The 11,289-nt window shown below is 53.4% G+C and overlaps 1 protein-coding gene across 1 annotated transcript in view; it reads right to left on the bottom strand.

Moving 5' to 3' along the window:
* The window catches only part of SPTB (spectrin beta, erythrocytic), a 55,501-nt gene that overhangs the window by 17,031 nt on the left and 27,181 nt on the right, over positions 1–11,289 (bottom strand). Inside the window, exons 3-13 of the mRNA XM_028495115.1 lie at positions 10,087–10,238; positions 8,639–8,812; positions 7,559–7,650; positions 7,081–7,161; positions 6,644–6,759; positions 6,159–6,271; positions 5,146–5,333; positions 3,232–3,349; positions 1,977–2,135; positions 726–1,028; positions 6–34 (exon numbers count right to left, since the gene is read on the bottom strand). Coding sequence (XP_028350916.1) covers positions 6–34; positions 726–1,028; positions 1,977–2,135; positions 3,232–3,349; positions 5,146–5,333; positions 6,159–6,271; positions 6,644–6,759; positions 7,081–7,161; positions 7,559–7,650; positions 8,639–8,812; positions 10,087–10,238 — 1,525 coding nt within the window. The remainder of the gene's footprint in view (positions 1–5; positions 35–725; positions 1,029–1,976; positions 2,136–3,231; positions 3,350–5,145; positions 5,334–6,158; positions 6,272–6,643; positions 6,760–7,080; positions 7,162–7,558; positions 7,651–8,638; positions 8,813–10,086; positions 10,239–11,289) is intronic.

Below are 11,289 nucleotides of genomic sequence, written 5' to 3'. Positions count from 1 at the left end.
AGTGCTTCCCGAACTCGGCAGACAAGAGGTGAGCCTGGCAAAGAGGACAGATAAGGTAGAGGGACCGAGGAGAGGTGAAGAAACCCACACGCTAGGAAAAGACCCCTCTGAAGGGAGCATCCGTGGCGTGTTGGGACCAGGATGAGTCAGATGCAGCTGGACGACGGCAGCTGCTCAGCGGGAAAGAAGCTACAGAGCAGGAGTTCCCACTGGGGGTGCCCATTAAAATCATTCAGGGAGCCCCTTTCAGGAGCTCAAGCCCTACACTCAATCTCCTATGTGTGTCCCTGACGTGGGGCCTGGGCGTGTGTATTTTTAGAAAGCTCCGTGAGAGCCACTGCGGTAGAGAGAGAGGAGACAGACTTCTTGGTGGCTCTGTGCCGGGAGGTCTGGGTTCGCGCCAGAGTCAAATCGTGATTACCCAGAGCCTGATTCTCCAGGCTCCTGATGGATGTCTGTGTCTTCTAGGCCCTGCAAGTTGGCACCTGTGCTACCATGAACCCCAGATTTCTTGATCACGGGGAGTACAGAAGATCTGGGCTGGAGAAGTGTGAGCTAAGCCGTTGAGAGGCGGATGCAGCCCGATGCTGCGCTGCCTCGGATTCTCCACCCTGACTCAGGGAGGTGGGGCTGGGAGGTGCCTATGGAAGCACACTCCCATTGCAGGGCGGCTGCTGAAGCCCCAGGCGGACACGGGGGCGGGGGATGGGGGTGTCTGAGCCCACCTTGATCTCATCCATCCAGTCGATGCTGTGCAGCATGTCCTGGAAGAGCTTCTGCAGGGCCAGCGTCTTCTCAAGCCTCTGGCGCCGGGACTGCAGCAGCTCCTGCAGGTAGTTCCACAGGCGCAGGACGTTGTCCTTGCGGGCCGTGATGCGCTTCTGGTCGTGGTAATTCTCCCGCTCCAGCTCCTGGGCCAGGTCCTCCAGGGCCCTCACCCGCTCCTCGTAGGCAGCTGTGTCCGTCTCAATGGCCTCATGCTTCTTCTTGGCGGCCTCCACAGCTGCCAGGTCGTACCCGAAATTATCCTGTCCCCCAGGGAGGAAAACAGGCAGCTCAATCAGGCTCCCTTTGGCTGGTCCCCAGACGCAGAGAAACAGGGGTCCCTTCGGAACAACCGCTGGACGGGAAAGCCCTTTCCCAACGAGTTACTTCTGCCATCTTTTTCAGCCTATCTTATCAGAGCCAAGTTCCAAAGACTAAATGTCTCACAAGGACCTTTACAAGAAGCTTGTGATTTTACTCACCGTGCCATCCTTGTGGGTAACACTGGGTGAATATTACTAACAGAGCTCTTTCACCACCTGCTGGCACTCACCACCCTGCCTTGCGTGGACCTGCCCGATTCTGGGCAGGAAGGGGCTTCTCACTAGGAAACCATGCGGCTGTACACAGATGGTTTACCCCCATGCTATCTGGGGTGCATGCACACTCTCCAATTCTCTCAGAATGCTTGCTTTCCCCTTTCTGGATGAAAGGGGAAATTTTTTTTTTTTGAAAGGGGAAATTTGATTCCAAGCTCCAAGTGGGAAGGAACAGATGCTCTCATGGAGAATCAGTCCCGGGGTCAATTTTCAGCTAGTGAAATGTGACGCAGCCCACACGCAGCCAGAGTCCAAGGGGCACGTCTGACACATACGAGGTGCGCTGCTTTCATCACACCCCCGGAGGACCACTGAAATGTCAACCTGAACTCTGGCTCTAGGTGATGCCATTGGCTCACGTGAGACAACTTTTGGGGCCATTTTTGGATTGTATGGCTCTTTCCTAAAAATGAGGCTTTGTCAATCTGGGAGAGTTCCTTCTCAGATGTGAATCTTGATCCACCCAGTCACAGGGAGCAGGGCTGCAAGACCTGTGGAGAGGCTTATCCTGCTGCCGCCACCGAGAGACCAGTGTGGGCTCCAGCCCTGCTGTCTACTGGTGGCTCTGGAAAGCTCCCCCTCTCCTGCAACCCCAAGTGCGGCCCCCTTTACCTGGGCCACAAGCCGCTGGTTTTCATTGAGCCACGTCTCCCTCATGGCAGCCTTTCGGTCAAAGCGCCGGGCCAACTGCTCTAGCTTCTCCTGCCGGATGAGCTCCTCCCTCAGCGCCAGCTCCCGCCGGTACTCAGCTTCCTCCAGGCTCTCCCAGGCCTGCACGAGGGGCAGAGGAGAGCTCTTGGGATTTGGGGGTCCCGACTCTTTCACCCAACACTGAGCGATTTTAGGAATCTAGGCAGAGCCTAGATTAAAGCTCAGTGACAGCCTTTCGGCTTTCCTGTCTGGGCAGGTGAAAGATTCAGGGAGCACTGGTCATGACCCCCCAGTTCCCTCTTCTCCTAGATCTGCCTCAGACTCTTGGGTTAGTACAGTGTTATTTGCCTCTGTGGATGCTCAGTAAATTCCTATTGGCTAAATGGCTACCTCCATTCCACTGGAACTTCCAGGTGGTGGTAGGCCCCCAAACCTCCGAAATGTCATAAGACATTTCCCTTCTGTTAAAAGTAGTCAATATTCTCCAAAAAAAACCCCCCAAGGTTCTATAGAGAATAGGCTATAAAACTGGCTCTAAAAAATGGACTCTGGGCATCTGAACAGGGGGGCTGAACCGGTGGACAGGGGGTAGAGTCTGACCTCTCAGGGCTAGACTTAGCGCCCTCAACAGCCAGGTGTGTCGTTAATAACACCACAGGAAGTGGCTTGGCTTAACCCTGTCCTGGGACCATTACCTGTGCCCTTATGAGGAGCTCACTCAACCCACTGGCAAACCCGCTACATCCCCATTCTTACGGCAACTTTGAGCTGGAAATATGTAGCAACTGCCTCTTTTTCTTTTTTAATTTTTTAAATTGAAGTATAGTTGACTTACAATATTGTATTAGTTTCAGGTGTATAACGGTGATTCAATATTTTTATAGATTATACTCCATATAAAGTTGTTATAAAATATGGGCTATATTCCCTGTGCTGTGCATTAAATCCTTGTATCTTATTTATTTTATACCTAGTACATCCCCTTCACCTATCTTGCCCCTCCCTCCACCCCTGAACAGGGGGCTGAACGGATGCTTGGTGGGTAGAGTCTGACCTCTCAGGGCTAGGCTCAGATAGCACCCTCAATAGCCAGGTGTGTCATTAATAACACCACAGGAAGTGGCTTGGTTTAACCCTGTCCAGGGACCATTACATGTGCCCTTATCAGGAGCTCAATCAACACACTGGCAACATGAAATGGAAAACTTTGCTGTACCCGGTTGATGTCGGACACGAGTTTCCCATCATGGGGCGTGTACACTTTCTGATTGTTGGCTCTCATCCGTGACTGGATGGTAAAAAGTAGGACTTCTAGATTCCCCTTCTCCTGAAACCTGTCAAGAAAAAAAGAGGTAGGGAGATGAGTGTCGAGATTCCAACAGCCAGGTTTTTTTTTTGTTTTTTTTTTTTCTAATTTTCTGGTCGGCCGTGCGGCATGTGGGATCTTAGCTCCCCGATCAAGGATCGAACCTGCGTCCCCTGCATTGGAAGCGTGGAGTCCTAACCACTGGACCACCAGGGGAGTCCCAGCCAGTTGTTCTTTTTTAAGTGAACATGGAACCCTGGCATCTTGGAGCTTGGATAGCAAAACACATTTCTCTTAAAAAAGTAAAGAGGATCTACATCGGTTTACTTACCTGTTAAAAGATCTATCATACTCGCTAACTGAGATCTAATAGGGGTTGAGTCTTTGCAACATAAACCAGAGAAAACAACTACTGCAGCATCTGCTTGTCGTTTGCTTCCACGGAGGAATGGCTAACTGGACTGTTCTGGTAATTCCTATAGGTATCAAGTTTTACCAATCCATACAAAGAAACTCTTCCCTGTTCTGCAAACAGTTGAAGGCTTTTGACTAGCTCTTTACTCAGTTTTTTGCTGAGTGAGTCAATAAAACCATGTATGTTCTTACATGGAAGCAGCATTATCCACGTAAGAACATATTGCACCGAGAGCAACTTTCACCTGAGTTCTAATAAGTCAGCTCTCCTGACAACGATGCAAAAGCCCAGATGCTTCTGAGAGGGGAGGAAAGGCTAGGCTCCAGGAGGACGTTAGGTGTAGGAGATGAGAACTGGCAGCAGGATGGATTTCTGGAACCCAGGGTCCGAGCTCCAGGTAACTGGGTACTTTCCCATTTCTGTCCATAGACAAGTATTTACCCACCTCTACCTCCACCACGCAGTAGTCAAAGATCAGCTGGTAAGCAAGGTCCCCACCCTGAGGCCAGCCTAATTCATCTGCCTGCTCACAGGCACTGCAGGAGGGCTGTGGCCTTGAGCACTGTCTACACAGCCAGGACATGCTACCCCTGTGTGCAGTGCCTGGTAGACTCATGGGGCATGTTACCTGTATTGGATTTAGGACTTTAAAAGTGGGTTAGTGTCAGGCCAGAAATCAGATACTTGTTTATAGTACATTCTAGACTCTGTGTCTCGCCTTTCCCTGCTTGCCAGTCATGAATGAATGAGCGGGGGAGGAACGAGGCAGAGGGTACCACTGGTGAGCTAGAAATCTGTTTCTGGGGAGCTGGCCAAGCTAAGGGCAGGCGAGCTGGAATGCCCCGTGTCTGTGTGGGTGTGCGTGTGCACGCGTGTGCACAGTTGTGTTTGCATGTGCATATGTGCACGTAGGCCCTGCACACGCTGGAGTGGAGCAGAGGTCCTGAGAGGCAGACTAAGTGCTCTGCTAATGGATGAGCAGTGACAGATGGGAGAGAAAGAAGGATGTGTTTGATGATCAACAAGGCCTCACGTGGAGAGCTCTGGGGCTGTGGATGCAGAGGTCATTACCAAAGAACAAACCCGCAGCTCAGCTCAGTGCACAGAAGAGAGAGGAACTTTCCAGCACATTCTTTAAAGAGACTCTGAAGTCTGAGATTTCACTGCTGCTCCCCTTCAGGGATCTGGGAAAGTATTTCTTTGGCTATGAGTCAGGGGTTACTCAATGCCCACTGCCTGTAGGCTGACGGCTTGGGAGCAGGGAGACAAAACGGGATGAAGTAGGTGACAGGTGGGCCGCTCTCTAACCTCCGGGATCCGCCTCCTGGATTCCTTCTCCAGACCCTGCAACCTTCTGGAGGTGGTTTCTCGGCCGAGATGCCCTCCCTCCCGAGTGCCCGGGCCCTTACTTGGGCGGCTTCTCCACGGTGCGGTAGGTACTGAAGGCCTGCAGCTGCTGCTGGACGCCGGTCAGGGAGTTGGCGAACTTGCGGCTGTTCAGGACAGTGATGGTCTGCTCGATCCAGGTGAGCAGGTCTGAGGCCAGCCCGCTGTACTTTTCAATCATCTTCTCGGTCTCAATGGCGTGGTCAATTACCTAGGGAATCACCCTGTGACTCATGCTTGTCAGAAGGGCGAGGACGCCAATGAGGATGCCAACGGGGACCACAATCGAGGTGGCCCTCTTCCTCGCAAGCCCTGGGGCGTTTACGTTGGGTTCGTTCCCTGAGCCCAAGACCACTGCTGAGCAGGGGCCGGACTGGAAGAGCGTCGGCAACGCCAGGAGGGACCTGGCTGTGCTCGGGATCGCGAGCAGCTCCCCCCTCCCCAACCCTGTAAAAGACTGGAAAGCTGTCTGTGCTTTCCAATCCAGCCGCCAGAGAGGCCAAGGTCCTGTTTATTTAAGAGTGGGTATTAGGGATCGAGGGCTTCCTGGCACTGTCTTTGCTAAACACCAGTGCACGAAGATGAATGAGAAACGGTCCCTGTCCTGGAGGGGCAAAAGACCCAGCCGGGGAAAGGACTCCGGCACGAGGGTCCGTACAGTGGGGTGGCTCCTCTGTACAGTAGGCTGTGGGAGCCTAAGAGGCATGAAACCACAATAAACTCACAAGTAAAGAGCCTGTTTTGTTCCTGTGGGAATGCTCACGAGACATGGGTCTGCAGGTGGAAGGTCGGCTCAGAGCTACGGGCTATGACCTTGTTTGGGACAGACCATCAACCTGTGTTGGAATTCAGCTTGGGAGCCGTTAACCTGGCAATGCTTGGCTTCAGAGGAAGTTGGTGGGGGGTGATCTGCACCCTCTCCCACAGCTGGGGTCCAGACATAAAGCTCTTAGGGTAGAAAGGGAGCATCTCAGTCAAGCCCTGTGCGCGGCAAGCGGGGAAACAGTGATACTCTGGTTACGCAGCAGCTCAGTACCTTGCCAACGCGCTTGCCCTCCACTGCCAGCACCTTCATCTTGGAGAAGTAGTGGTAAAACGCCACCACGTAGGTGATGATGGATTTCTCGTCAGGGTTTTCTGTGAAGACATCTGCAAGGGGAAAGGGTGGGCTCTCAGGACCAATTGGAAGTTGGAGACGTCAGGCTCAGGGGGTTCATCTCCCTGCGTCTCCAGCACGAAGTTCAACGACAGGCACCAAGTGACAGGCGAGAGTGGAAGAGGAATAGGCTGCGATTTTAGTGAGAGGATGAAATCCATATTAGGACCACAAAGAATGAAAGAAGGAAAAAGGATGGAAAGACTACAGTGGGCCCCCAATCAGCCAGGGGAGGTGTCAGGAACCAGCTTCGGTCTGAAGAGCAGGCCGGAGCGGAGCCCTGGCCCGGCCACCACGCCCACGGCTCTCCCAGCACGGCCCACACTCCTCCGGGCGCCCTGACGGTCTCGTGGGCGCTGGCTCACCCTCAGGGTCGAGAAGCGGGATGATGCCCAGCTGTCGCTCAGCCACGTCGAACGCGCGCTCCAGGTTGTGCCGGGCGTTGGAGTCCTTCAGTTTATCAAAGTCAATCAGGTCGGGCCTGGAGACGAAGCCAGACTGTTAGAGGGCAGGGGGCATGGCATCCCCACCCACAGGGCAGAGACCCTGGACAGACGCGGGCAGGTGGCTGAGCCGGAGAAGCGAGAGGAGGAGACGGGACCGAGGAGGGAGCTGTCAGCGCCAGCGTGTGAGGAAGGGGGATTTAAGGGAGGCAGGATGCCGAGGGTGAGAGGAGGAGGCGCCACGGCTGTACCATTCCTGTGACGCTTGAACAGTAGCCTACATGTTAAGTGCAAGGTGTCCCAATCCCCCCAGGGCTCCCTGGCTCCCCCAGGGGTTCCCGCTCCGCTGCCCCTCTTACCGGTGCTTGTGGATCAGGGCGTTAAAGGCTAGGCCATCCTTCCAGCTGGAGGTGAAGTTGGTGACATTGACATGGGGGTAGCTGCATCCAAGAAAAGCATTAAGACCTAAGAAACAGATTCTTCTGGGGTCCCTACAAGTGTGTGAACCGAGGGCCAACACCTCAGGAGAGGAGCGGACCGGACCCTTCTCGAGCCCCTTCCACAAGAGGGCAGCCATTAAGTCACACAAAGAGGCTCCCTCATCAGGTGGGCCCAAGAGACTCTCGCCCCCAACAGACCCCACGGTCTGACCCAGGCAATTTGGGGATAGAATCCTGTATTCCGGGCCTCTAAGAATCAGGTCAGGAGAGACTGCATCAACTACGCCCAAACGGATGTAGTTCTGGGTGATGGCGTCTATGTCCCTTGGGGAGGGCAATGCTTGGGAGGCACAGGGGGTGGTGAGGAACTTGGTAGTGGCTGGTCCCCAGGGCATACCCTGCCGTCTTCATCTGACACCATAACAGCAACGCGTCCTTGGCTGAGCGCGTCTCACGACCTTCCTGAGTTTGGACAACAATGTCCTGAATCTGTGGGCACAGGAACAAGAGAGGGAAGACTGAGATCTGCATCTGGCCCAGAGCCTCCCTGCTCTCCCTGGAAGGCCCCCTCCGTCCCTCCTGCTCTGTAGCCATCCATCCGGTCACCAGCCCTGCAGCTGCCCCGCAGCCTGAGGCCCCGGGTCCTGGAGGCCTGTTTCCCTGCCTTGGTCAGCTTCTCCACGTCAGAGGAGACCGCTCCAACTTGAAACTCTAAGGGGAGGCCAAGAATAAACAGCAGGATGCCCTCATTCCTCCTCAGGAGGTACGATGCCACCTGGGCCATGGAACGGCATGAACATTGGAAGGTACTGTATTTTGATTAGCAGCTCCTCTTGCCTTTTCATCCTCCCCAATTCTGCTGTTATTACCGTTTCGTCGTACACACCCTCAGAGAGTGAGATTGGACACCCAAGACCACTTGGGTGAGATCTTCAGGCCGGGAGTTGTGTGTTATCTTCCTTCTCCCTGCCCTTCCCTCCTCCAACTAGGTTCTTTCTGTCCCCAGACCAGCAGGTGGAAGGCCCCGCTTTCCTCCCCCTCGTGCTTTCTAAATTCCTTACAAATAAGCGACCCTGAATTTCAGGGTGGGAAGAGAAAAGCTTCTGAGTGAAAATCATAAAAGCAGATCTTCTGCACTCTTGCAATTTCTGAATCAAACTACTTAAAAACCCAAAAAGTGACACGTGTCGGGGGAAGGGGATGAAAGTAGGTCTTCCAGCCAGATCTCAGCCCAGCTACTAATTTCTATCCTCTCTCTCAAAAGACTACGCTATTGAGTGAACAGCTCGCCCTGAGCTTCAGCAACTTGGCGATGCACAGGATGGTTTCTCCTTCCTACAAGCATTGTCCCACAGGACGGGCTTCCAGCCTCCCAGAACGTGCAAACCCTCGCACTTATTCACCATTTTATAAGATTCCCAAACCCAGTCTGGCCCAGAGAAGCTCCCTCCGCCGGCTCTGCCCCCCAGGAACCCACCTGGAAGCGGAGGATGATGGTCCAGATGAGGCCCAGGACCAGGCGGTGGTTGCCGTCCACGATGTCGTGGGAGCCCATGTTCTCCAGATGCACACGCTGCTCCTTCAGGAACTGCAGGGCCTTGTCCACATTCTCCAGGCAGTGGATGCGCATCTTCCCCTTCGTGGGCTTTGGCTGAGGGACAGCGTTGCCCCGTGGGCACGGAAGAATCTCATGGTCACGCCTGGACCAGCTCCGGTCATCAGCATCCACCCTCCATGCCAAACTCCAACTCCCATGCTCACTCCTTGACACTTTTCAACCCCATCCTTTCAGCAAAGTTCGGAGGCTCCCTCTCTTGAGCACCCAGAGCTCTGCAAGTGGGCTGCATCAGTACTGTTCCTGGGTCTAAACAAAGGCTTCTGAGTGGGTGATAAGTGGCATTCAAATATAGTAACACAACAGGTGGTTCGTTGAGCACTTACTATGTGCTAGGCACAGTTCTAGGAACTGTTTACTGCTGATTGGTGATAAGAGTGGCTTTTAGTGTGGTGACTGATAATGGGTCCATTCTGCCATCCAACCTCCTCCCTCCCCACCCCCAAACGGCCTCAGCCAAAGCTCAAGGGGACCCCCCATTGATGAGTAACTGCATCATCGGAAGGTTTCTTAGTGGTAACTCTCTCTAGCGGGGTAAGAGGCATTCTTTAACTTCAGCCTGGAGTTGAAAAGGCAACAGATGAATGTGGTACCTTTCATTCAAACCCTGAGGTCTTAGGCTACTACATCAGGTACAGGTATCGGTTTACACATGGGGGAAATGAGGCAAAGAAGGTCCTGCCTGATAGGCCCAAGGTCATAATGGAAGTAACTGAGCAAAGCATGAGCCCTGATCTGTTTCTCCTGCAGGGGCGACATTACCACCGGGTGGGTTACAACTAAGAGGGCCTGTGATAAATTTCCACTTGTTAGAGTGATGGATACACAGGAAAATATCTTTCACACTTTCCTCCTCGTTCCAAGAAGGAGGCAAATTTTTCCAGCTGGGTAATGGGATATGTCCTAGCCTGAGCAAGGAGGCTGAGGGTGGGCCCACTGCAGGCCAGTCACAGATAACCAGATCCCAAGAGGAGAAAGTCAAGAGCTCTGCATGGCTTCTGGGAGGAGCATGAACGGGTGGGAGTGGCAAGAAGGAGGCAAGAAATTCTGAAATGCTTCAGCAAAATTAACAAAAGTTTTGATGATATATTAGATGGAAAGCCAGGCATTTATGCTGGGACATATTTAGATGAACACGTTCAGAGAACCCAGTCAGCCACACGGACACCTCACATCATTAGTACCGAAACCTCCCAAAAGAATAGGGAGAAACCCTGGAAGGCCATGAGAACTGGAGGGGCCCCCAGACCATGTCCTTCCTGAAGAGGGGACAGAGCACCAGCCACAGGGCCTGGGGAAAGGGGCTTTACCAGCATCTCTCCAGAGAGCACTTCCAGCAGCTTGATAAGCATCCTCCCATCCCGCAGGTCCTTGTAGAGGTCAGTGATGCGGCAGGACACGCGCGCCAGGTGCGAGTTCACCCATTTTGTGAAGGTTTTCTTCTGAACAACTTCCCGCTCATCTGGGTGGGGAGAAGAGCCTTGGGTGAGGTGCCTGAGGTTGGCAGGGTCCATTTGCAACGTGACATGGGGCTGAAGGGTTTTTCACCTTAACCCCAGAGTTACCCCATCCCTGGCAGAGGAGGTCGATGTATCTATTCCATCCCCTTCTGAGGAGCGTTTCTGACCAGAGCATAGCCTTTTGGCTTCACAGGTCCACGTGCCACGACTGGGGCAACGAAGAGGTAACTTCCACCACTACGGTATCAAGACACCCCTAATCCAGTCACCTGCTTCCCTGTGCACATCAGAACGCTCTGGACCACTGGGCCTGCGAGCTCAGAATTCAATGCCAGGTTCACCCGTCCACCCACCCGACAAATATTCTCTCTGCCTGGAATGCTCTCTCTCGGACCCTCCACCCCTCACCCCATTCACCTAACTCCTAGTCATCCTTTAGGAGTCAGTGAAAACAGCGCTTCTCCGGGAAGCTTTTGTGACCTCTCGCCTAGGTTCTGTCTCTCCTTGTGTGCCCCGACCCCTGCCTCTGCATTTCTCATTTCTCTCTCCTCATACTCAGATTAGTTGAAAGTCTGTCTTTCCTGCAAGACTGCAGGCTCCTTGAGCCCAACAAAATCTGTCCGTCTTGTTCACTTCTAAATCCCCAAGGCCTGGAGTCTGGCACACAGTAGGTCTCCAGAGCTGTACTGTAGCTGACTGTACAGAGGTTTATTCAGCTCCTACGCCAGGCCTGCTGATACATAAAAGTAAAACAAACTGCCTGCCCTCAAGGAGCTGCTGGTAGGTAGAGGAGAAGGATGAGCATGGAAACAGTGAAATCATGTGGAATGTGGGATCCACGTAGGGTGAAGGGTAGTGGGGGCTTGGGGTGGGGGCTGTGCATGGCACTAAGCTCTCCTTCTCTCCCGCAGAATGGCACGCAGGATTTTCCATCTTTCAGACCTGGGAAGCTGACATGCCACCCCCAGCCTAAATCAGCCTCAGCCCAAACCAAGCTTCCAGCCCAGGCTGTACCAGTTTAGGTGGGCTACCTTTTTTTTTTTTTTTTTTTTT

Source organism: Physeter macrocephalus, chromosome 11 (genome assembly GCF_002837175.3).
Source record: "Physeter macrocephalus isolate SW-GA chromosome 11, ASM283717v5, whole genome shotgun sequence".
NCBI classification, from domain to species: domain Eukaryota; kingdom Metazoa; phylum Chordata; class Mammalia; order Artiodactyla; family Physeteridae; genus Physeter; species Physeter macrocephalus.
The sequence above is the reverse complement of the archived record's forward strand: the minus strand, read 5'-3'. Positions and strand labels throughout refer to the sequence as shown.